Source organism: Camelus ferus, chromosome 21, assembly GCF_009834535.1.
Source record: "Camelus ferus isolate YT-003-E chromosome 21, BCGSAC_Cfer_1.0, whole genome shotgun sequence".
NCBI classification, from domain to species: Eukaryota; Metazoa; Chordata; class Mammalia; order Artiodactyla; family Camelidae; genus Camelus; species Camelus ferus.
The window spans coordinates 3053982-3080909 of NC_045716.1; the positions used below are offsets into that span (position 1 = coordinate 3053982).

At 48.9% G+C, this 26928-nt stretch overlaps 1 protein-coding gene across 1 annotated transcript in view; it reads right to left on the reverse strand.

Moving 5' to 3' along the window:
- The window catches only part of CACNA1E (calcium voltage-gated channel subunit alpha1 E), a 345678-nt gene that overhangs the window by 68225 nt on the left and 250525 nt on the right, over positions 1-26928 (reverse strand). Inside the window, 11 exon segments of the mRNA XM_032463593.1 lie at positions 3614-3711; positions 5183-5250; positions 6950-7067; positions 8372-8444; positions 8904-9035; positions 9396-9508; positions 11113-11225; positions 11984-12193; positions 13189-13278; positions 13894-13947; positions 18330-18445. Coding sequence (XP_032319484.1) covers positions 3614-3711; positions 5183-5250; positions 6950-7067; positions 8372-8444; positions 8904-9035; positions 9396-9508; positions 11113-11225; positions 11984-12193; positions 13189-13278; positions 13894-13947; positions 18330-18445 — 1185 coding nt within the window.

Sequence of the window (26928 nt, forward strand, 5' to 3'; positions counted from 1 at the left end):
TTACGATATTCACAAGGTGTGAATCCCCAGCCCATCACTCCAATCTCACCCAACATGCAGGGAACGGAAGCTCTGCCATGCGCGCCATCGAGGCCACCAAATAACCCATGGCCAAAGGCAGGGCCACCACTCCACGGGCTGCCATCCACATACTTCCGTGTGTGAGCGGTGCCCCCTGCATGTGTGCCATGGGGTGGCCCTGGCCTGAGGCCTTGACCGTCCCGCCTGTTCCGCTGGGCACAGCACAGTATTAACTCTCCTAGCCTTGCACGGGGAAAAATCCCTTCCACAGACACATGCATGCTGTGTCCTTGCAGGCCAGGTCGATGGAAGGTCAGAGTGGTAGGGTGGGGCATCACGCACAAAGGCAAACAGGAAAAATGAAGCTGTCAGCTCAGGTCAAAGCTCAGGCATTGGATGACATGTCTGGGACACCGATGGAGCGAGCCTGCCCCAGGTCCTGGGCTGATGGACCCAGTCTGGACCTATGGGCCCTGTCTGGACCTGCTGCTCTTTCCCCGATGAAATGCACCCCGTGCATGGACAGCATGCAGGCAAACGAGCATGGCTCAACTGCCACGTCCACATCCACAGAGAAGCCAGATTCACTGTGGGCTCTGGGAGCAGAGGCTGCTGGTCTGAGCCTCACTCAGAATTATCTGTAAGTGGGGCAAAGCACTCCAGCACCCACAGAAGGGATGCAGACATCACTGTGGAGATGCCCGTGAGCTCCCCAACTGAATGCAGCCCTCTGCATTGTCAGCGCGATGTGCACAGGGCGGCCATGCCAAGAAGCAAGGGCAGCATAGAGAAAGCGAAGCACACGCTCTAGACGGGCAGCGGGCGCGCCCACCAGGAAAGGCACCTCCCACCGCCAATTTGCAAATTCTCAAACATCCAAATACCAGCCCTCCAGAAGCACACGTGGAGGAACGTAAGCACATGGAAGAACTCTCTCTTACTTGCTCACGTGTGTGCACACGCGCATACACACACACACAGGTCAGGTGAAAGAGAGAACCAACCTCTAATTTCCACATAAATCAGATATACACTTCAAACTCCTCTTCACTTGGCCACTCACACAGACAAAGATCCAGATTCACATCCCGTCAGAATCATTACCATATCTTCATTCCTGAAACCACACGGAGAGGCATCTCTCCGACTCACGTGTCTATGAGCTCACACACACTCTGCAAGAACCCTGTGGATCAGGAAAGGTGGTTGGTGCTCTTCCCATTTCAAAGACGGGGAAACAGGGATTCTGAGACGCTAAGTGGCTTTCATTCCAAGGTCACAGCATGTGAGTGTCAGAACGATGACCAGCACTCTGGCCTTTTGGTTTGTAACAACGTTCTTCCCGTGTCTCTCCCTGGCCACCGTGTTCTCACTTAGTCACGCTGTCACCTGGAACTCAGGGGTCCCGCCTGCAGGCCAGGCGGTCCACACACACGCTGGCGTCATCCTGCCAGCAGCACCTGCCTTGCAGCACAGGGACAGCAAGCAAAGCCTGCGTCTCTGCTCATCCTGGGTGCTTACAGCACCTCTCCCGCCTCTCTGTGCCTGGATACACACTCAGTCCCCACGGCCCTCTGCCTACCAGCATTCCATTCATTCTTTCATCCCATAAATAGTGAGTTTCTACTCTGGGCCAAGCATCCTTCCCACCTCACATCTCCAAACCCACTCCTCCTCCTGCCTGCCTCATCTCAGTAAATAGAACCACCCACTCCTAAGTGACAGCCAGCCCTGCCCACCCACGTGTTTGGATACCTGTGTGTATGTATTTTTAGTCCAAACTCATGAGTGCAGGGGAAGTGGGGTAGAAACTACTCAAGGTCCAGAGAACATTCTAGAGAGGAAGGAGGTGTTTCTGCCTTTCTCCATCAATCTTTAATGCATTTTGGGGGGGGGGTGTTTTTCTCCCTCACAGAGGATGAGCCCAGGGGTCAAGCCATCAGTTGTAGGAAGTGAGAACAAGATGATGGCCAAGCCGGGGAGAGAGGCCCTGCACATAGCTCTAGAATGTCCCTACGAGGCGAGGCAGAGGATATTAATGAGCTCTGGGCAGAGAAGCGCTCCTCCCTGACCAGCTTCAAGTAATACACAACAGGGTCTGGTGCCAGGATACAGTTCCAGCTCCCAGGGGTCTCAGACCTTCCCCAGTGGTGCCCCAGGGTCCCTCACACAGTCCTCACGCAGGCCCAGAAGCGACAACAGGAATTCTGAATTTCCGGAGTCACTTCTGAGCCTCTCCTCCGCCCCCTCCCTCCAGCCTCTCCTCTGACACCCCCTCCAGCACCAGCAGCCCGAGCGCTGCTAGTTCCACCAGCAACCACAGGTCCAGGCTGGATCCTTAAAGAGAGTCTATACCTGCTGTTCTACTTTATTACCATCTCCCTCTAATCCACTCCAGCTGGACTGTGTTCCCACGGGGCCACTCAAACTGCTCTCAGGAAGGTCACCAACAGCTTTTGTTTTGCCAAACCCAATAGTCCCTTTTCTGGCCTCATCTTACGTGATCTTTCAACAGTCCTGAGCTCCGCCCTCCGCACGAAGCATTCCAGCCTCTCTTCCTCAGCCCCTTTCTCCTTCACCCCAACTCTCCCTGGTCAGCTCCCTGTGCTGATCCCTTAAATGTCACCCAAGTGCAAATGCCCCCCTCCCCCATCTTTATTTCTAACCCTAACTTCTAAGCTTCAGACCCATGTGATCCATTCGACATCTTCACTTGGATGTCTTGTAAGTATCTCAATTTTAACATGGCCCAAACAAGATTGGACTTCCACCTGTCTCTAGGCTATCAGTACATTTCACCATCATCTACCCAGTTGCTTAGGCCTCAAACCTGAAAACCTGGGAGAAACATTTGTTTCTTTTTTTGTTCGTCTGTCTCCATCACATTTACTCCATTAGATCACCCTACTGGCTCTCCCTCCAAAATACAGACTTCTTACCCCCTCCATTGCCCCACGGTCGAAACCACCATCAACTCTCACCTACTCCAAGAGCCAATCTCTGTCTCCCCGCCTCCAGTCTGGGTCCCTACAATCCATGCTCCACAGAGCAGAGTGACCTTTTGAAAGTGTAAAGCATATCATATCTGTCCCTCCGCTCTAGGCCCTCCTATGGTTGCAATTAGAATAAAAGCTAAAACCTTTCAGCTGGGCCGTCAGGATCTCCCTGGCCTCGTCTCCTTCTCGTCCTCCTTGCTCCCTTCACACCCGCCACACTGTGCCTTGCTAGGGAGCACTCTGCCTTCATGTCACATGTCTGTCTTCTGCACATTTAGGTCTCTGCTTAAATATCACCTCTTCAGAGAAGCCCTCCCAGATCGCCTGGAGGTTCTTCACCCAGTTCTTCTCATTCCTCTGCCTTCCTACCCTATCTATTTGATAGCAATGATCACCATCTAAAACGATTTCTGTTTATCATCCATCTTGCTCACTGAAATGGGAGTTCTGTGGAAGAAGAGACCCTGTCTTGCTCACTGACGTATTCATGGGGCATCTCCTGGAGCAGGCGCCCTCCGAGAGTAAGGCTTTTCGGAGCTGAGTGATTGGCTGTTAGCACAGGAGCCCAGGGATCTGTGGGGGGACAGCCGACTCACTCGATGGAAGGCATGTTGGGCGCAGACATCGGGCTGACCTCCTTGGCCTTCTGCAGCGCGTGCTTCTGGTTGAAGGCCTCCTCTTCTTCCTGTTCATCCTAGACACAAAGCAGAGGTGGCTATGCCTGGGATCTGGGAAGGAGTAGCCCCGGGGGCTCTCCCTGGAAGGTGTTCTAGAGACCAAGCAAAGTAAGGAAAGCCAGGAAGAGGTGAAACAAGGCAGTGTGAGCTGAGGTTGGCTCAGAGACCTCAGGGGGCCAGAGCCCGGGCCCCTCAAGACAGCTGCCTCCTCCACCCTGCCCCTCGGGCTGCTCCGCAATTCCTCTGGAGAGCCGTGGAGCCCACCCTAAGCCCCACCCTCAGTGGAGCTGGCCACGGCTGCAGAGCTCAGAGGCCAGAGCCCACACCTCCTAGACATCCCACAGGGTCTGCAAGTGATGGAGCAGGGACCTTCTAGGTAGGGCCCCTGAAGCAAAGTGCTGGGGTCATGCCTCCATCACGCCCTCTTCCCTGCACAGCTAAGCAACCCCACTCTGGGTGCTCAGGCAGAGGGACCTCATCCCCTCACCCATCACCCATATTCTTGCTTATAAATGTCCCTCTGTGTGCTAACACCAAGGAAAGCTCATTCAAGGAAAATAACCAAAACACATATACCTTCACAGCTTGCTCTGGTTTTCACATGATCATTTTATACTTGATCCTTGCCACACTCCTCTGAGGTCTGCAAGGCAGACCTCTCATTCTTATTTTACAGGTGAAGGAAGCAATGCTGATGGAGATGAGGGGCCTGGCCCCAGCTAAAGGAGCCAGCACTGGTGGGTGTGTGGCTCACACCCAGCTTTCCAGCTCCTAGAGATGGTACATTTCCCTACTGTGCTATGCAGATAAGAGGACCCCCGAGGATGTCAGGAAGAGCAGGCAACACATCAGAGAATACGCGAGAAAGGCTTGGAGACATCACCGGGATGCTGTGGGCTCAATCCGAAACCGAATTTGCATAGTGTGGGGAGAAGTTTTCACTCATCTCCTAGGCTGTCCCACTGCCACCAGAATTCCCTCCACCACTTAAGAAATGACTCAGAGAAAAGAAAGGAACAGTTCTTTGAGAAATGGAGTGTCTGGCTTCACTGAAACTTCCCCAGGATGATCACGGCCACTGGAGTAGTCTAGGACCAGTGATGCCCCTGTCCCCTCTCACACCCAGACCCAGGAGGGTGAAGGCACACAACTGAGGTCACACAGCCCGAGGTCACAAGAGCAGAGGTCGGATTTAAGTCCAGGAGTCTGGTGTTCTCTGTATTTTCCAGGTCATCATCCTGCAAAGGACATCTCTGGGGGTCTGCAGCAATTAAGTGCCTATCTTCTATATCCCATGAGACACCCAGGCTGGTCTGAGGCTCACCAGAGTGAACCGGGTTTCCTTCCTGGTCGTGTCCACAAGCACAGAGAAGGGGCCTTCCTGGCAGGCCTAAGGCAGGCAATGCAGAATTCGGGAGGCAGTCCCAATGCCTAGCAGGCATTCAAAGGCATTAGAGAATCACTGGATCCCCTGAGAACACTGCTTACCTTGGTCAGTTCCTGGGCATTGGCCAGATTGTCCACAGCGATGGCCAAGAACACATTCAGCAGCGTGTCTGGGGTGATGAGTTAAGGATGGGCAAGTAAGAAAACCAAAAGCCTTCAGCAAGGCTGAGAGGGCATCTCCGTGTCTTTCCTGCCTGGGATGCTTGCAGGAACAGAAGCCACCCCCAAAGGGTTAATTAAGCAGGGACTGTGGGAGGAGGAAGAGAGATGTTATGTAATTCTGTTTGAAGGAGAATATATCTTCTCTCCTTCCATATATTTTTACAAGAAACATATGAATCGAACCACTCAGGGGGCCAAGATGGAGCAAGAAGACTCACACAGCGACGGCCTCTAATCCCAGCAATACAGAGAACCACTGAACGATGAGACGGATAAGGAGCCTAACGTAGGAGTTCGTCTTTCCTCTCTGGGAGGCTGGAGTTGAAGCCCACCTGGACCAATCATGCAATTCTGTCCTTAAAGATGAAGCAAAATTAGATTCCACAGCTTTATCACTAATGAGATGCTAACATCTTTCACTCTTTTCCAGGGAGGCTTCCATATTTTATTTAACAAACTGTCTCAGGGCACACAAGATCATTTCTATGTCAAGCTCTAACCTCCAAAGTCCCAATTTTCCAATGATCTTTGAGGCCCATGTGTTGTGGAACACAGAACTGGTTCTAGCCCAAAAGTCCAGGTCTGACTACCATCAGAATAACAGGAAAATCAAGATGCCACTGTGACAAACTGGACTTCCATTTCTGTGACTCACTGCTTAGCTTGCTTTTTATGGGTTTCTCGTATTTATAGTCCACTCTGGCCCCTAGATGTTTTTAAGGCAGAAAAGTTAAAGGAACACCTCTTCTCTATCCCCTTTCACTCTACCAACCCTAATTCAAGGCAAATCCCACTCCCCTCAAACATCCAATGGCCACATAGAAGTTTGTGGTTTGTAAGGTACATTCAAGCAAATTATCTCATTTACTATTCACCACCAACAGAGGAGACAGATAAAATTCCCTTCTTTCAGGTGTGAAAACTAGAGGCTCAGAGAGATTAAGTGACTTTCCCAAGGCCACACAGCTGGTAAGCAAGGTTGCTGGGATTAAAACCCAAGTCTTCCTGGTCTAGAATTTGTGATCAGCCACGGGTTTTGGAATTAAATACACTTGGTTTCCAGTCTCCCTTTACAATTTAGTAACTGTTTGACTTTGATCAAGTTATTTCCTCTAAGTCTTATAAGGTCAGGCTTAGATGAAATGGTGCCTATGAAACATTTAGCACAGGGTCTCACGAATAGCACAAATCCACCAAGTGCTAGCTGTGCTCAGTAACAGCGTTAATCATAATACTAATATTTTTGAGATCTTACTGCACTGAAGGCTCTGTTTTATATTAACATGTAATTAACTCATTATTCTTATAATCTGATCACTATTTCAGCCTACAGTGATCTCTTCCTCTCGTATTTCCCCAGCTCACAGTCTATCTAACCATTTAGCGTAAGAGCCTCGTATGTCTTTATTGGTGCACACTGATAATTTGGATGACACACCCTTGTTTATATTCATCTTCTGTACCAGGCTAGTGCACAGGTTCCTTAAGATCAAGGCCCTTGTTTCTCTTAGCACACCAGCAGTGTCCACCCCAGTGCCGCCCCCACCTCTCCCATCACCCACATCACCACCACCGCCACCAGCATCTCCTCTTCCTCACAGGGTGGTCCAGGCAGGCCGTGCAAGAGAAGCATTTTAAGAAGGATACAGTTTCCGAACAAGGTGAGCACAATGAAGTAGATAGCGGACCACATGCCTGAGCTGACCCCGCCCTGGGAGCGGATTCCGTTGTACATGACCTCGTTCCAGTCCTCCCCCGTCAGGATCTACACAGCAAACAACAGGCAAGTTAGAGACCTGGGCTGGATGAGAAAATGGGCTCCACGTAAAGGGGAAAATCCTGGGCCTGGGTCTTTTTCCATCTACCCCCTTGCTTGACCATCCTGCCGGGGAGGAAAAAAAAGTCACTCCTGTAAATAATCCTAAACATCCTTCTGATACTGAAAAATTTTAGGCATTGAAAATGGAGGTAGAACATTGAAAGGAAAGGTTCTATTCTTCAAAATATAGAGAACCCCCCCATTCCAAACCCCAGCTTGGCCAAGCCTGTGGAAGTCACACAGAGTGGGCGGTCTGCTCACTGCCTGACCACCTCCAGGAGCTGCCAAGATACAGCTCCTGAGACAGCAGCATTACTGGAAAATGCTTTGTGGGCTCCAGTTCTGGAAACCTGGGTTCTGGTTCAGCCTCAGTATCTGGCTAAGTAACGTTTTCCTTTACCTCTTAGACATTATCGATTTTGAGTTCTCCCACATGATTTAAAAAAATTTTGGAGGGGGGTGTGGTGGTACGTGAAAAAGATACTTTATTAAAAGGACATGTGGGTTCGAAGATACTTCCAATTTCCTAAAACCATAAATGCGATGTCACTGGATGTCTCTGACTTAGTACCTCTTGCAAACTCACAAGTGTAGGGAGAAGGCCAATGAGGTCATCACGAGAGAGCTCTTTTATTATTGGTAAGAACAGAGCTACAAAAGTCCTAGCAACTAGCGTGGTGATGACTTCTCAGTAAGCAAGAGCACGCAGCTGCCTGAGAGGAGCCTGGAGAGGAAAGGCAGGTTCTCTTCACACATCATCGTCTTGTAGTGTGTGCACCGAGGGACTCCACGGAACTTTTTTTTAAAATTGAAGTATAGCTGATTTACAATGTTGTGTTAGTTTCAGGTGTACAGTAAAGTGATTCAATTATACGTATACATATATATACTCTTTTTCAGATTCTTTTTCATTATAGATTATTACAAGATAGTAAGTATAGTTCCCTGGCTACATAGTAGGACCTTGTTTATCTATTTTATACATAGTAGTGTGTATATGCTAATCCCAAACTCCTAATTTATCCCCTCCCCCCATCCCTTTCCCCTTTGGTAACCATAGTTTGTTTTCTACATCTGTGAGTCTATTTCTGGTTTGTAAGTAAGTTCATTTGTATCATTGTTTGTTAGATTCCACATACAAGTGATACCATATGACATTTGTCTTTGTCTGACTTAACCTCACTCAATATGATCATCTCTATTTGCAGTGACGTGGATGGACCACATAGCACTTTTTAACAGCCTCATACCTGGAATACAGTCATGATGGCTGCAGGGAAGGTGTCAAAGTTTGCTGAAGGAGTCCCGTCATTAAAGTTGAACCTGAAAAAGGAAATTCCAAGAGAGGAATGAAAGCAAAATCTCACACACCAAGTTTCCTCTTTCCCAAGATAATGCCATTTTCACCACTACTTTTCCCATCTCCACCTCCCCTCCTTCCCTACACTCCCCACCATTCCAGTAACTTATGAAGATGGTATTAGTGACTTCTACTGGGGGACTGAGCGCTTGAAGGGGGTGGATAATGGGATGCTGCCTGGGCGGATCCTGAGTCACAAGGCCCCATGCTGTACCCTTCAGGGACAGCTCTAAAGGAAGGGTCCTCACAACAAGAGCCCTGTACAGAGATGTTTGTTCCACACATACACTCAGTGGTTAACTGGAGCCATGGACACGAACAAACAAGATGGTAACATGGTGATTAAATTAGTGACCCTGGTGCTCATAGGCTGAAGACTAGGTTTTGAGGCTCTGTTGGATGGAAAGCTCGTTGGCACTTACCGGCCTCCAAACAGCTGCATTCCTAGGAGAGCAAAGACGACGATGAAGAGGAAGAGGAGAAAGAGCAAACTGATAATGGACTTCATGGAACTCATCAAGGAGACCACCAAATTCCGCAGGGATGCCCAGTACCTGCAGAAACCCAGACAGCATTATGGCGGGGAACAGTGAATGTCAAGTTACCCCCAAGCCCAGCTGGGCATCTGCCTGGTGGTCTATGAGATAAGCTGCATTTGTATACTTGTAGAAAGGACAGATGCCAGCAATAATGTGGCTCCCCTTGGGAATGTGGCATGGGATTCTGGCATCGTGGGCATTTTTCTGGTTTAATCTTTGGAGAAGGAGGAGAAGCTGAAGAACAGAGTGGGGTGGTGGGGTAGGGAAGGGGGTCACATGGTAAGGGGGAGGGAGATGGGAGGAAATAATAATAAAGCAGAGAGAAGCTTCCACTTTCCAAGGTGGTTGGGAAGAGCTCAGATTCTGGTCACTTACTTGGTTATTTTAAATATTCTCAGAAGCCGAAGAGCTCGCAAGACACTGATTCCAAAAGATGTACCAGGTCTGAAGATTGCCCAGACCACTTCAAAGATGCTGCCCACTGTGACCTAGAGAGCCAAACCCAGCCACGGTGAGAAGAGGGGGAGGGGGAGAGACGCAATCTGGTATTCCTCAATCAACAGTTCTCACTGGGCTGTTCTGAAATGAAAACTCTCGCCTCCCCATCCAGCCCACCTCCAGCAGGACCACCTACGTGTGAAGGCTGCCAAACGAAAACGAGACTCTACCACCTCTCTCCCCACTGCTCTCCACTCCCCTTGCTAAATTTCCTCCTTCACACTGTCGGTTGCTTTACTGACTGCTGCTCTGTCCTTCGTGAACGCTGCAACAGTCATTCACCACTTCTGCACAGATTGACAGCCATACTGTTCTTAGATGAACAAACAGGCAGAAGAGTGGTCCTCAAACAAGAAAAACAAATGGAAATTAACACAGGTTGCGCTCAAATATAAAAGTCTCAGAGAAGGTCCACATTCATTGTCCTAGAATTCACTGCTAACAAGAATATTTCAGTCACCTGTACACGAAATAACTTTCAGACACTCACATCCCACATACTCCAATGTGAGGGTACCACTTGGGGGTATGGAATCTGATTGCTATAGGGAGTAGCAATGGCAAATTCACCAGTCTGTTTTTTTGTTTTAATTATATGTTTACTGAAGGTCTGTTATATCCTACACACTGCCCTAGGAGAAACAACAAAAATTTATCCTCCCAGCGATGCTGAAAAGTATGCATGTAAGGCAACTGAGGTTAAAATGGTCTTTCACTCACTGTTATGCCTGAAAATTGCCTGTACCCAGGAGCATATGTTCCAAGTTAAAATGCAGATTGGCAAGTGCCCAAAATCGTTAGCACCTAACTGAAGAGCTGGCAGAAAAAGAAGTGGGTTTGGCAGAAAGAGAAGTGGTTCAGGAACCCAAAGTTTTGCAACCTAGTTCTGCTGCTCACTGGCTGTGTGGACTTGCACACGGTGTCCCTGGTTTACTCGTGTGTCAACAGGTAGCCAAACTCCCACCACTTAACACAGGGGCCAGGACTCCTGAGAGCACGGAGGACAAAAATGTGTGCGAAAACACCTGGAAGACTGTCAGTAATGCCTGCCTGTACACATCCATGCCACTGAGGACGTGGACACTGGATGAAGCGGTCTGTGTGGGGACTTGCTAGTATAAATGCGTGTGTGCGTACGTGTGTGAATGCTTGTTTAAGGGGACAGCTAGAAATTTTCCCAATTTTCAACTAAACTAAAAAAATGAACATACAGGTTTCTCATTTTTTACTGAACCACCTTCTAGAATCAAGGCTTTTGTCCTTCTCTCCCAGGCTTCCCCCAAGATAATTAAGTGGTTCAAAACTCGGGCTGTGGGTAGCTTTGTAAACCTTACTGAGCTACACTGAAGTGTATACTCTATGGTTAATGCGTTCTACTGCGGTAAAAAGATTAAAAATAAAAGAGCATTGAGAAAACCCAAACAAACCCTAGTATGGCAAGGAGTCACTCCTTCCTGAACTCCCTTTCGCTAATCCTATGCATTTATTTTTTTATAAGTTCTGATGTCAGGGTTCCATGCTGAGCCATGGTGCGAGCTGCTTATTTCAAACCACAGCAGATCCACACGACACAGAAGGATGGGAGGTCACTTACCCCAAAATCAAAGCAGTTGAATGAAGAGTGAAAGTAAAGGCGAGGCCCCATGCCGTACATCTTCAGGGACATCTCCAAGAGGAAGAGTCCCAGAAACAAAAATTCTGCATAGTCTGAAAGCATTAAAAGCAGAACCAATTGTTCCATGGACGGCCCAGGCTCCAGTCCTCCCCAGCCTAATGCCCCACCTATGGAGGAGCCCTTGATGGCAGCAGGACCCGCCCATGCAGGACGCTCAATGACCACGCCAGGTGGGTACCAGGCAAAACCTACTGATGTCTGAACAGGCTCTGACCCAGAATGAGTCCCAGGCACACTCCATTCTTTGCCCTCTTTTGACAGGTGGGTTTGTCACTGTCCCCTGAATGGTAGCTGGCTCTCAGGAGAGACAGAAAGGGCTTCCCTGTGGCTTTGATGGAAGAGCTGGATTCACCCCACATACCAGCCGTGTCCGCCTCCGGGCCCTCACTCACACCCAGTGGCGGCCTTACCCAGTGGACTGTAAGTTTCCTCTCCGGTCTATTGAAGGTATTCACTTCCCTGAGGACTTTCTCCCTAGGACTCTGGTGACCAAGATTCCCTACACCACTGAGACACTAAATGAAGGCCTTAGATGACCCAAGGTGTAATGCTATCTTATTGACTCATCAGTAAAGATTTGTTTATGAGTCCATAATGAATGACAGCTGGGGCTGGTCACATGATAACCCCCACCCCTTGATGACAGCTCTGGGCTCCTTCCCACCGCGGTGGAGGGGCAGAGCTCCGGGCAGGCAGAACAACCGCCGGGCCCACACGCTGCCTCGCTCTCCTTACACTCCCACCCCAATCAAGCTGCCACCGTGAGAGCCAACAGTCACCACTCACTTACAGAGGAGGTGGGTGAGCCACTGGGGCTGGTTGTGATGGACGATGGCCACGCAGGCGGTGTTGAGAGCCACAAGGCTCAGCACGATCCAGTAAAACACCTGGGATTTAACCATGTGGCGAATAGAGATTCGCAGAAGCCTCTCCTTGTGCCGGAAATAGGAGGCCCCGTCCACCTTTGCACTTTTGATGCTGGCCCGGGCCAAAGGTGTGCCTGTGGAGGGGAGCAGGAAGGAGGAAGAATGAGGCTGCAAAACAGATCACCCTGCAATGGCAACGGGGCATTCAAAGGACTAGCGGGAGCAGCTTCAATCCCAGGGCTTGGGGACTGCCACATTGCAGGCCCAAGGAATCCCCAAGTTATTGGCTAAGAGTTTCCACAGCACAGCCGAGATTGCCCGCTTTTCCTCCGGGCACTCTCAGTCCTAGGAAACAGAACGACTACCCGGGCAGGACACCAGGCATACAGCCACTATCCTGAATCCTAATAGGATCCTGGTTATGTTTGGAACAGACTGGGCTTCTCTCTGGCCTTTCTTTTTAAATATACTTCAGGCACCGGAAATATTCTGCCGCATTTGTGATTTTTTTTTTTCACCACCGGCAGCCTAAAGCAGCAATCAGCTCTCTACGCCTCTTCTGCTGTCATGGATGAAGTCAGACCCTTCCCTTTCTTCTGAGTAGGGAAAATCTGCCATCAGCCAGAATCTCTGTGAGAACCTGGGACTGAACACTAGTCACGTGAAAGGGCTGTCAGTGGGAATTCGTTTTAACGTCACGTGGAAGCAGGTGATGGAAGCAGGGAGGTGCTACTGTGATTAAGCAAATGATTGCCGGCTCTCAAATGGGGGTCACTTAGAAGCAACAGGTTCTCAGGATCCTTTGAACAACATCCCAAAGTGTGTCCTCATGATCACATTCAGGAGAGACCAAATGTATATAAAACAGGATACATCTGCCACACTTGAAGAACCTGCATTGGATTCTTGGCCCTGAACCCCATGTTTCACATAAACAGTATCCCCTGGTCTGTTTTTTCCTGTAAGTCATTGTCAACCACATTACATCCCAATGCCTTTTCCTAATGACATCCCAAAGCTCTGGATTTTTTGGATTCTCTTCCTCTCTGTGGTGTCTCCCAAGAGACAGGATATTCCCTTTCGTGGGCGACTCAGAGCAGGAGGAGAAGACCTGACTGCCTCCACTCACCCACGGAGGAGATGTCGACACAGTGCTCATCGCTGGAGTCTCGTGTCATGGCCTCCGTCCGGCTCCTTTTGATGGTTGCCCTTCGAAGCACTACACCAGGGAGGGGGGAGGCCAGAGAGAGGGAGTAAGGACAATTGGACCATTTTGGTCAAAACTGAGGACTGTGGGCAAGAGGCCCCTGTGACACAGGCGACTGCGTGGGTGAGAGAAGTCGCAAATGTCTACAGCACCCTGGCTCCCGTGGTCAGTAGCACCCCTGACACACAGGGCGCCCGCGCCTTGCTAGAGCTGACCCACGTGCGGCAGGCACGCAGGCACTCCATCTCTACTGGCCCTGGCTCTGCATAGACAATGTCACTTCCTGGGAACAAAAGTGGTCCCAGGATGATCCCCACCAACTGCCAGAGAAGATCCCTTTCTACGCCACTGGTCTTAGGATGGCCTTTTCATTGCACATCATCCGTCACACGCCCTGGAACAAAGCAACTCTTGGATTTCATTTGCATCACTTTAAAAAAGCATTTAAATCCACGACTCAATTCCCTTCACTGTTAAAGCATGAGGGGTTTTATGACAGAGAGACTTGCGTTGCAAATCCCAGAGCGCCCCTCTTTTCTTTCTTCCTCTTCTTCTGATCAAGAGAGCTTGCCGCCGCATCGGAGGGGGCAAGTGCAGAAGGAAAAAGGCCTCGGAGCCCTTCCTTACCTTCTAAGGCTGATGTTCCGGCATTTTTATTTTCTTCAGCAAGCATGACTTCCTCTATATGAAAATAAATGGTTTAGTAAATTATTGGTAAATGAGAAATCATTCTGCAAAATAAAAAAAGCCCTCAGGAATGGCTCTGGCTTCAGGGCCATGGCGAGAGAGCAAAGAGTTCAGAGCTAGTTTCGGGCATCAGCATCAGAAAGACATGAGGGTCATGGAGGGAGTTCCTGAGACAAATCCAAACAGCAAAAAGTTCTTTAGCTCAGGGGTGTTGGAGGGGACTGGCAAAATTCATCTGTGTCTGATATACTGTTCAGGGGGTTAGTCCTGAGAGGAAGAGCTACTCTTTTAACTGAAATCCCCTAAATTGATAGGAATAAAAAATCTCCACGTCTGCTTTTTCTTTTTTCCAGCTTCCCTAAACCTTTTCCAGCAGTAGGAGTTTCCTGAGTTTCTTGTCTGCAGCTCCTAGGTCATAACATCCACCCTCCTCATTCAGGAGGTGAGACCATGTTTTGGGTTCTAGCCTATTTCTTTAAGGGAAGGGCAGAGGAAGATGCTAACGGCCCCCCACAAAGAGAGAAGCAGGCCTCGTGGGCTTGCTTCCTGTCCCCCGACCACTTCCGTCCTGCCTCGCTGAGCAGAATTTGAATTTGTGAATTTGTCCTTGTGATATAAAGAAAAAAAGCAATAATTGATTTTGGTCCACCTTCCTGGCACAGAGCTCCTAAAACCCTCAGAATTTATTGTCTTTTGTACGCTAATGAGAAGGACTAGATAGTGTAAGGCTGGGGGCTGGTCATCCCCCCCAAACTACCACATGATTAGAAGTCTCATCCCCTTCTCAGCTCCCAGGAGGGGAGAGGGACTTGAGATAGATCAATTACCAACGACCAATGATTTCGTCTGTGTAATGAAATCTCCATGAAAACCCTCCATGAAGGGATCCAGGGAGCTTCTGAGTTGGTGAGCACGTCCCAGTGCTGGGAGGCTGATGCACATGGAGGGGCCTCAGAGGCTCTGTGCCCCCTCCAACCCCCATTCCCATGCTTTACCCTGTGTATCTCTTCCATTTGTATCTGACTTGTATCTGTCATAATAAACCGGTGACAGTTTTTCCTGAGTTCTGCAAGTCATTCTGAGAATGACCAGTCCTGGAACCCCCTGAATTTGTAAGTGCAGGTCACCCGGGGACCCCACCGTGGCTGGCGTGTGAAGGAGAGGCAGGCTTGTGGCACTGAGCCTTTAAGCTGGGAGGTCTGCCCTCACTTTGGGTGGTGTTTAGTTTCAGAACTGAATTGAATTATTGGACACCCCGCTGGTGTCGGAGAGTGGAAGGACGGGGTGGCATGGGAACAGTGTATCCGGGTGTTGGTGTTTGGGAAGCAACCCCTCCGTCCCTTGGCCTCCCCGGGAGCGGCCCTGCACTCCACAGAGGTGTCATCACTGCAGGAGACTAGTTTTTGCTAAGACTTGTTAGAATACATCTTACTAACATCCTTCCAAACTTACCAACAAAATAGCCCTTCTGTCCCACGTCTGGTGAGATTCTGAGCCCCCTCCTGGAAGGGGTGTGGGTGAGTTTTGCTCCCCACCCCGTCTCAGCCGTAGGCGAGTGAGCTGGCGGTCTCAGCCATCATCCCCTAAGATCCCAGCTGTGGGGGAAAAGCTCGCAGCCGGCCCTACTAAGCAGCGGTTTAACTTAAGCACTTGTAGCAAGTAAAAGGACAAACATAAGAGGGTAAAATCATCACCATAATTCCACCTGCCTATAAGGCTGAGAGTATATAATGTATTTTGCAGGGAGGGGAACATTCTGAGGCTCGGAGGGGACCATGTGGGATGGCCTTCATACCAAGTCATAACGTTCAGCTCTCTTTTGTAAGCACAGCCTTCTGGCAAAACTAAGCTACCAGGTTACGTGTTACTGGTGGAATGCTGCTCTACTCGGACACGGAGGGTTTCAAAGTCGTTGACAGCACCCGCTGTTTGGAGAGCATCCTTTTACAGTCAGGTTCTTGTTAAACTACCTCACAGCTGCCAGAATGACCGCAGCCGGAGGGTCTTTTTCACTCTGTGCAGGGTCTGGGCTTCAAGGTGAGCAGATCGGAGGACCCCCAAGGCGGAGGGAGGGTGTGCGGTGCTGCTGAGTACCTCTGGGACGCGCTCGTGGGCTCTGGATGTGCTGAAACCGCCTCCCCCTCCCCCAATGCCTTTTGCCAAGTTCGCTTTCGAACTTGAGAGCATCTTTCCAGGGAAATATAACCCATATGTCTCTGATTCACTCATGCTCCGTTTGTAAAGGGAAGGGCCAGGAAGCACAATTTGACGTCGCAATGCGTCTTTTTTCTTAGAAGGATAAGAGAGCTGGCTTTGCCAACTGGAAGAAAGTAGAGCCTTGGAATCCTGCGTGTATTTGAGAAGCAGAGCCACCCAGGGCAGCATCCTGTACTGCCTGACCCTGACGTAAGGGCGGGGAGGGTTCTCTGGGCTCAGCCACCAGCCCGCTCCTTGAGGTGGGCTGTCAGATGGCTCTGCTGCCCAGGACGCCAAGGACAGTTGGGAACTTCACGCTGCCTGCCCGGCCTGGAGGCAAATCTGCTGAGTCACCTTCCTGGGAGGAGGCAGGGGACGTCCACGTTCACCTCCACACAAGAGCCTCAGAGCAGCAAGGGTCAAATTCAAGTGCGGTCCCCACTCCCATGGCTCTTGCTTCTAGAAGCAGCAAAGAAATGCAGACAGTCCCAAATGAGGGCTTGTTTCTATCTGCCTTTTATCTGGCTTTGACACGCACTTTCCATCACACGCTCCCTCACCTGATAGACAATCAAAAGTTGACTCAGGAGCACAGAGAGCCTTTTTGTGTGTTGTGTGGTTGGAATCAGAATCACAGCGTCATTCCTAAGCTTAGAGAAGAATAAGGTTCAAGCCACTAAGTATCAAATCATATTCCAGATTTTCCCTGCGAGACCTCTTTGTGCTCCTTCTACCAGGAATAGAGAAAAGATGCTGACTGTCATGTGCATTTTTTTTATTAAAAAAAATTTACTCTTTGCTCAGGGAGAAAATGAAGATATACAGCACTAATGCAATGTAATCTTTAAAATAATAAGGAAATCAAATGCATCCTTTACACTGACAGATATGGGTGGTCAATGCCCCTCCTAGGCAGCAGAGCCACAGTCAGACTTGAATCTGGTGGTTCTGTGGGTTCATGACAGCTTGATAGATCTGGACCAATCCTCGGGGCTGGTCAAGAAGTATTCCTGAGGTCGAGCCACAGAGCAAGGGGCCGATGACAACTCAGGGAATAGGGAAAACCAGTTGTCACCAGCGTCTACTGGTGCAGTGGGCTCACTGTCAGTCTCCCTGCATCTGCCCTGTCTTCCTGCTGCCTGTTCTTAATGCAGCCACCAAGTGCTCCTCCAAAATCTTCAGCAGAACACATCTTATCTCTGCTCAAGACCCTCCAGTGGCTCCTGCCTTACTTACAGGAAAGCGCCAAACATGACGACAGCCCGTCAAGGTCAGACCGCCAAGGTTAGGCCTGACCTGCTGCCTGCTCCTGCCCTAGCTGCACTCATCCTGCCTCCTGCCGCCCCCCACCCCCACCCCCGCTCACACCCCTGCTGCTCCTGGAGCCCTCCTGGCCCGCTCCCGCTCTCCCTGGGCACTGGGGTCTCCTTCCCCCAGATCTTCCTGCAGCTCACCCCCATGTCCTTTAAGTCTCTCCTCAAATACGGCTATCCTGACCCTCTACTTAAAACTGCAACTTCCCCTAACCCCCGGCCCCACCTTGATCTGTTTTCATTGTACTTATCACCTTATCACACGTGATTTATTATTTCGCTCATGGCTGCCTCCCCCAGCTACAGGATAATGAGCTCCGCATGAGTCCCAGGCACCTAGAACAGGACCTAGCACAAAGGAAGACCTCAACAGATACTTGCAAGGGGGGAGGGCATAGCTCACTGGTAGAGCACGTGCTTAGCATGCACGAGGTCCTGGGTTCAATCTCCACCACCTCCATTCAAAAAATAAATAAAAATCTAATAACTACCCCCAAAATTAAAAATAAGTAATAAATAACTATTTGCAGACTGAACGGACTGTGAGTGTTAGTAGTAACGGCAGCCGTGTAAAAGGGCGTCACCCCAAGCTCGGCCCTAGCGCGGGGCCACGGCACCTTTCACTCAGTCTGCCTTGCTAAAATGCCTGCTTCGCGAAAGGGGTTCTGTAGAAGAACAGGGGCAGACTCCAGAGGGAGGAAACAGGACCAGCAGGGGACTCGGGAAGTGAACGAGTCATCGAGAGCTTCTTTCTGCTCTGGTCGAGGCTGCCCCTTGGAATGGAAGCGCTGGGAGTGAGAAGCAGGGAGGAGGGGGTGGTCCCTGATGTCTGTGCCCCCAGCCCATCACCAGCCGCTCGGGTCTTACCGGCTTTGTCTATCCAGGCGCGGTACCCGTTCAGCTCGCGCTCAATCTGTTGCTGGCGCCGCAGTTTCATGAAAGCTCTCCGGTTCTCCACTCTCTCTCTCTCTTTGGCAAATTCCCTGCGGACAGGGCAGAGAAGATGCACCAGGTTTGGGCAGTGCCATGACTACAAGGAAGGGTGAAGCAAGTAGGAGTGAGAGAGTGGCTGAGCCAGCACTGTGTTCACCCCGTCTCCCCCTGCCTTTGCCCCAGGCTGCAACTACGATCTCCTTGAAGTGCTGCACAGATACTCACTTTGTTCAGCCACGTGCAGGAAGCCTTCCCGGACTAGTGTCACTCCACTCAGCACTAACTCCCTCCGTTTGCTCTATTTTGAAAGGTACTTTCATAGTCACCTGACCAGCTCGGTTCCAAAATGCTACGTGAGGTCCCTCCAGCTACAACAGAAGTCCTTAACCCTCTGAGGGGCCCAGCTACCGTTTATGCTTTTAATAACAACAGAGACTAACGTATGTTGACCGATGATGAAGTGCCAGCCCTATAGGAAGCTGTTCATACCCATCAGCTCACTTCATCCTCACAGTCACCCTGTGAAGCAAGCACTATTAAAATTCCTACTGACAAACGGGAAACCAAGGCTTAGAGGAGGCAGGTCGCTTGCTAGGATCTGAACTCCCGCGGTGCCTGCTCTGCGGTCCTGTACCCTGTGGTGTCCAGTCCGGGCTGCCCCCCAAGACCAATGACAACAATGCCCTGAAGGGCTGAAACGCTGTTTGAAGATGGCCGCTTGAGGTTAAATAAGAAAGGAAAGGACATGGGAAGGGCAAGGGGCTCCAGGAGCAAGACAATGGGATGATAGGGTGGGGCGGGCTGGAGGGGATCAGGAGACGGAGGGGAAAAAGCCGGCATGAGGGTCAGGGATCAGACAGAGTTCGCTAATGGGCAGAGGGGATCAGAGCCACTCTGTGGCACAAGACAATGAAAGAAAAAAGAAAAGGAACCTAAAACCCCATGAGAGAAAGAGAGAGAAGAGGTATGAGGGTTCCCTGGCAAAGATGATGATCAAACTCAGTGAATGAGAAATGGGGATCAAGAAACATTCGTTTGCTAATAGGCCCCTCTAGACACCACCTGCACACCATTGCCCTTCTTACCCCCCGCACGCACCCAGCTAGAGCACCCCTTGCTAGTGCAGAGCCCCCAGCCATGGCTCACGCACCTCCTGCTGCCCAAGAAGCTGTTCGCTTATTCCAGGTGCTCCCGTCATTAAAGGCTAAAGACAAGAGAGTCCAGCACCCGCTGGGGGTCCTGCCAGCTACTCCCCAGGTCCAGGGAGGAGGAAACGAGTCAGTCCCCTTCCAGTGCAGGGGAGAGAGAGGTGTCAGTCTGCCACATCATGGGAGACAACGGTTTGTGCCTCATCTGGCCCCTCCTTCCAAGAGAGAGATGGACTCCTGGGGCACAGATACCTGACAGTGGTCACAATCGGGCTAAGTGTGTGGGGACAGGTACAGTGGAAGGAGAGATGAAGAGTCAGCCAGGAGCAGTGAGAGCCAGGGTAATAGAGTTTAAGCCCTGAGGCACCTCCTTTTCTCACCTGCTCTTCTGGATTTCAGCAATTAGGAAGTAACAAGGAGCCCACTTGGCTCATGGCGACACCACCTACCAAAGTTCTTACCGTTGGTTCTTTGTCTTCTTTCCATCCTCCCTGTCCGACTAGCACCACTGTTCTGTTGGCTCTGTCTCTGCAAGAGCACTTGGACCCACCCTCCCTCTTCACCCGTGCTGCCTTGGTCCGGCCTCATCCTTTCTGCCTGGACTACCGCCAGAGCACCCTCCTGGTCTCTCCACCACCTGTCTCTCCTCCCTTCATTTCATCCATTCCACAGCTATCAGAGTTACCTTTTTAAAATATGCACTGAATCTGACCACTTCCAAACCTAAAATAACCACCATAGTGAGTGACCTCTGTGGACCATTTTCTAATTGCCAAGCACCCTCACACATTTTGAGCATTTAATTTTTACCACCACTCTGAGAAGAAGGTTAGAACAGGTATTTTCAACCTCAATTTCAAAGTTAAACAACTTGCTTCAGTAAGAGACGGAGGCAGGTTTGGAACTCAGGCCTGTCTGCTCTAAAGGCCCCAGTTCCCCATGCCCGACCTACGCACCCAGCCCGGTGGCAGATTTATATGCTGCTTTCATTATCTTTTCATCTTTCCACTACATTCGAGGGGAATCCAGGAGGGTTCAGCAAGAGGCAATATTTTGAGCAAGACCTTGAAAAAGGACAATTTTAGGCAAGCTCCAAGCAGTAGGGTGAGCAGTAGGACCAACATTTCCATTTTCCAGCTCAAAAAACTGAATCTAAAGGGCATTCTGCGGTCTTTTGAGAGGACAAGTGTCCCATGACACAGAGCCACTAAGAGGAGCCATGACCCTCAGATCTCCATTCCATCTTCTATTCTATGCCCCCCTCCTCCAGGAGCTGGTAAACACGTCACATGGCCTTCAACGTCCTTCACGGTTGGATCCGAAACTTGCCGTCAAATCTCACCTCCCATCATTTCCATCTACCCGCCGCCTCACCACGGCCAGGCTGCAGCCCCAGCACACGTCCCACAACGCCTGAAAAAGCAGCGCGGCCTCTCAGGGCTTGGCTCCCACTGCTTCTCTGCCCAGAATCCCTTCTTATCTGCCTGTGTCTGTTAGAATCCTTCTTCAAGGCCAGGCTGAAATGTCACCTCTAATGTTTAGCTTTCTCTTCCCCTTCCTCGTCTCCAGTCTTCCGACCTCATTCTACCTTCCCTCTCTCTCTTGCCAGCGCCTCTGACAGCCAGACCTCTACAGTGGTGAGTTGTACATGTGAGTGTCTGTACCCCTGTGCGAGCTTTCGGTGAAAACATTCTGTGCCTTCTTCAACTTCTCATCCTCCAGGACTAGACTAGGCCTGGCACACAGTATTTGTTCAATGGGGTTTCTTCCCCCCAAATTAAAAACAACCGGGCTGACTTGACGACCACACTAATAGCTCTGCGCAAAGGCTTACATGAAGGGGCGCCCCCATCTCTGCAATGACCCAAAAGGATCCAGGTGAGTTAGCAGGAACGCAGCCGTTGCTAGGTAACGCCTGAATGCTGCTACCACCGTTTTCTCTTTGTTTGGGTCCCCTAAAGTCTCTGTAGAAGAAGTCTATGAAGTATGTATTGGGAAACCTCTATCCGATCCCTAGAATGACCACATGGCTTGACTTCCGGTGGGAGAGGCCAAGAAATCCCAGTCTAACCTCCCTGTGTATCTGGAAGTTTCCGGGCTCCAGTCTCACCAGCTGGCTTCCCTACTCTCCTCTGCCATCGCAGGCCCCCGTTTCCTCCCACCCTCCCACCTGGCATCCTAGCTGGGGCTCCGAGGCCCGGAGCCCAACAAATCTGGCTTGGTCTTTTTAAGAAGCCTCTTGGCTAAAAGAAGTAAGGAAAAAAGTGTGCACCAATGGGGACACTTCCCAAGCAGCTTCTGCACATCAGTGGGGGAGGAAGAGCTGCGTTGTGTTTATCAAGCTGCCTTTTCTGTTTCGTTTTGTTTTTCCACTGGGAGCCAGGGGCAGAAAGTCTGGCACCAGTGTCTTTCATGGTATTTCGTACCCCGTCCCTTGCTGTCCCGGTGTTTGTGCCCATGGCACCTACTAGTCTGCAGGCTCGGTGAGGCCAAGTAGAGGTTGCGTTGTACGTATCACAGTCCAACAAGGACCCAGGAAGTTTAATCCCCAGCCTTGTATCATGGCAGATTCCACAGCAGATAAAATATTAAGAACAGCTAATATTCACAAATCACATCTGTAAAATTTTTAGTTTATAAATCACTTTCACGTGATGTTATCTCATTCATATTTGCAAAAAAAAAAAAAAAAAAAAAAAGCTGGGAGATTCCGAAAGTTACTTGCTCAAGATGACCAAATTAGCACGAGGCAGAGCCAGAATTCAAACTCATGTCTTCTGACTCCAGATTCAGGGCTGTTTCTACAAGGCCTCAGCTGTCTTCCAAGCTATCTAGCAGTCAACATTTAAAATAAAATCTACAAAAGGCATTTATTTTCCAGCCAGAGGTTGAGGAAAATAATGACATAAAAACAGAGTCTGGGGTTTTTTCCTAAAAGGACCATCTTTTTAACTGAGAGAGCAGCACAAAACTCCACTGCTCTGTGTCGGGTTGATAAGGACCCAGGATAAAATTCGTAGCATGAGTCAGACTAGTGATGTGCTGCTTGATTTTGTGTCTGTACCACAGTCACCATTTATTTATATGCACATTGCATTCCAGAGAACACATGGCTAAATAGGATTTAGCTCCATTACCTGCCAAAAACAAGTGACTATTCTAACCTCAGATTCAACATGCCTGCTAGTCTCATGAATGTAGACATGGCCAGACCTAGGTAAGGGAAGTGCGTTCCTCCCACTGGTCTCTCTCCTCCCTGAGGACCAGAGCACTTTCTCCTCTTCACAGAGGATCATCCTGGGGTTATTCACACGATGACACTTTTGCAAAGATGAAGTATATGGTCATTATCTTATGGTAACCATTATCCAGGTGACTGGGTATCCAGTAGTTATCCAGATGACCACTGCCAAACTTCTTATTGAAAGGTGCCCCAAAGAGTGACTCTATGAATATCTCAATCTAACCAGTTTCTTTGGCTCAAGCAACAGGAAGTTTAAAAGGAGAAAATCTGGCTTACATCAGAAGAGTGTTCATGTCCTCTAAGGCCACTTGGCATCAGCCTGTGGCTTAGGGTAAGAAGATGGGTAATCAGCTCCTTTTCATTTGCTCCATCCAGCAACTCCACACCTGTAGATGTAATGGGACTCAAGCTGGGATGTGTCTAGACTTCAGAATTCTAAACCAGGAAAGTAAAACTAAATCCCCATGTGATGCAACATAAATACTACCAAGTCTGTTCTCAGAGCTAGGCACCCACCTAACCACTAAGTGGGCACTGAGCCTTTCTGCCTCAGTTTCCTCTTCAGTCAACACTGACATTAGAAGGACACAAAAACTGCCTGCTCATAACCAGAGGCAGGAATAAATGTTTTAGTCTTGGAGTCCTGACAGATTCTTACAAGAGATTGTAAAATGAAGAATCCAATGAAATGGCAACCTATAGAAAGGAAGAAAACATCTGCAAGTCACATTCTGAGAAGGGGTTAATATCCAAAATGTATAAAGAATTCACGCAACTCAATAGCAAAAAAAACAAAAACAAAAACAAAAAACCTAAGCTAAACTAAAACATGGGCAGAGGAACTAAATAGATTATTTTTTCCAAAGAAGACATGTAAATGATCAACCACTACATGAAAAGGTGCTCAACATCACTAATCATCAGGGAAATACAAATCAAACTCACAATGAGTTATCACTTCACATATGTTAGAACAGCTGTCATCAAAACCACAAGAGATAACAAGTGCTGACGAGGATGTGGAGGACAGGGAACCTTCGTGCACTGCTGGCAGGAATGTAAATGGGTGCAGCCTCTATATACAACAGTATGAAGGTTCCTCCAAAAAATAAAAATAAAAATAGAATTACCATATGGTCAAGCAATTTCACTTCTGGGTCTATATTCAAAGGAATTAAAAGTACCATCTTGGAGAGATTCTGCACCTGCATGTTCATCGCAGCATTATTCACAACAGCCAAGCCATGGAAACAGCCTAAGTGCCCATCAATCGATGAACAGGTAAAGAAAATATGGCGTGTGTGTGTATGTGTGTGTGTGTGTGTGTGTGTATAAAATGAAGTATTATTCATCCATAATAAAGAAGGAAATCCTGCCATTTGGGACAATATAGATGGGCCTTGAAGGCATTATGCTAAGTAAAATATGTCAGACAGAGAAAGCCAAGTACTGTATGATCTCACCTATATGGGGAAGCTTAAAAAAAAAAAAAACCTGAACTCATAGAAACAGAGAACAGTTTGGTGGTTGCTGGTGGTAGGAGGTAAGGGGTAGGGGGAAATGGGTGAAGGCAGTCAATAGGTAAATATTACGGTTGTAAGATAAATAAGTTCTGGAGATGTAATGCCTAGTATGGTGACAACAGTTAACAATACTGTGATGTAGGTTTTAAAGTTGCTAAGAGTAAATCTTAAAAGTTCTCATCTCAAGAAAAAAACATGTAACTATGTGAGGGAGGTAATGGATGTTAACTAAACCTATTGTGATCATTTCACAATATACAAAAATATTGAACCATGATGGTATACATGTTAAACGAATATGATATCATATGTCAATTATATCTCAATAAAACTGGGCAGGAAATCCACTGCATTTCATTCTGATACTTCTTACCCAATTCTGTGTGCCCAACTCTGTTATCTGTAATTTTTTGCTGCCTTTTTACTTTTCTGGGAGGATAACCTGCAATTCTCCTCATGAAACAGCTCTCACACAGGTGGAAGGAAGATGACTTAGAGGTGAGCATGGACGAGACACTATTTCTGGTCATCTCATATGTACGCAAAGTTTGGGTTCTAAATTCCAGTTACAAGAACTTAAGGAGTCTGATCTTACACCACATGGTTAAGCACAATTTTCTTCTTACATCCGAGTTAGTGAATTTACATTTGTGACTGCTTTTGTTTTTTAGCAGTTTACATGAGAGGCAAAATTGGTAAAAAAATCAACTATTCATACATAGCCCATTCTATATTCTTCACAATTAGGTCAGGTGGAAGGAGGATATAGATAAACTCAGACAAGGTGTCAACACCCAAAGCATTTATCATGTGTGACTTGGGGTTGGGGGGAAGCAGAGCTGTATTTCAAGTCATAATTAGGTTAATATTAAAATTGATTTACATTTTATGAACTTCTGGACCCATAAAGGAGCCACTGCCATAGATAATTCACAAAGCGGCTAATCCGTATATTGATAAATGAAAGTGACTGGTTTTAGTCCAAAGGGTGCTAGAAGGGGTTTTGGCCACTCGCTGTGCTAGAATTTATCATGAAGCGAGTAACTGCCAGGACTAGGAGTGAGGTTCACTGAAGCCGTGCTCCAGTCTGAAATTCCTGTCTGTGTTGTGCTGCCTCGGAGTCACCGGGCAGCTGGACAGGTGTCTCCATATTTATCTAGGAGGGGAGATATTCTGGCAGGTCTGCTGTGACGAGAAACATTCTGCCGGAGGACGACATGGATCCCAGTTTTGGCCTCTAGTTCCAGACCCATCTTCCCGGTTCAGTCCCCACTGGGAGCTCTGTTTACTGATGCGGAGGCCCTCGCTGCTGTCATGGCAACCAAGAGGAAGACAAAGCCCGCCAGGATGCGCTGGCCCGTGTGACGCAAAGATCTGTCTACCCGCACTCCTGTACACACTTGCACGCTTCATCACACACACACGCGCACGATACACACATGCTCGCACAGGCACGCAAAAGCATATGCAGGCAGACTCTGCCAAGCACATAAACGGCCACACGGTCACGTTCTTACTAATCTTCAAAGCCCGTATTTGCGAAGTGCTTCACTGTCCCCAACGGAACCCTGCCAGTCTTCTGTAAGATGTTTGCTTTAGGGAGGAGGAATTTGAGTTAGACATCAAAATAACAAAAACAAAAACAAAAACAAAAACAAAAACAAAAACAACTCTGGCTCTAGCCACTCTGAAACTAACAAAGGACTGGGGGAAGTCAAATAGGCAATTGTGTGTTGGCAGTGTTTTAATTTCAGTTTCACTGTAAAATGGCATGGGCGGGGGTGGGTGGGCATAAAACAGTTTTTCAGTGTGCTAAGGAGCCAAGGGAGCCTTTTCTCCCATTTTTCAAAAGAGCAAACACAGCCCAGAGAAGGTAAACACCTTACTGAAGGTCACACAGTTCAGCTGTATTACCGTTATTTACACCTTATCCCTTGATTTGTTCCAAAAAGGATTTAAGGAGGCTTAGGTTGTCAATAAATACAGGCCAAAACAGCAACCAGTCCTCTAAATGCCATCCAGGGTTGACTCCAATAAGCAGAATGGATGGGCAGCCAGGAGGGTGTGAGGATGCACTGACTCAGGCCCCGTGTCGCAGGATGTCACTTCTCCTTAGAGACAAGGGGCTTTGGAAGGGCTCCTCTGAGGACCAGAAGTCCTTCCCTAAAGCAGTGAAGGCAAATAAACGGCCTCAGGCAGGGTTCTGCACCCCACCCCGACTCCTCCACCCCACCCACAGCAAAGAAAGGCCAGGGTCTCACCCACCTGACAAATCACTTCCCCATGTCTCACCCTTTCTATGCAAGGAAACCCAGGCACAGAGGTCAGAGGGCCTGTGGTGGGAATATCACTAAGATCTAAGATCCCCAAGGCCGTTCCCGAAATCTGCACAGTCTTTTTTTTTTTCTTGTTCTTGACACTGAGATCTCGTTTATTTATTTGTTTGAGTAGATGCAGGGGAAGACCTGGCAATTAACATAAAGGAGATAATGAAGGAGCTGGAGTGTGTTTCCAGTTTTGCTTTTTCACCTTGAAGTTGGTATAATCCAGGCTGTTAGAGCGTGATGATTAAAAGCTCTGAAATGTGACCAAACGCGGTTTGAATCACAGCTCCATCA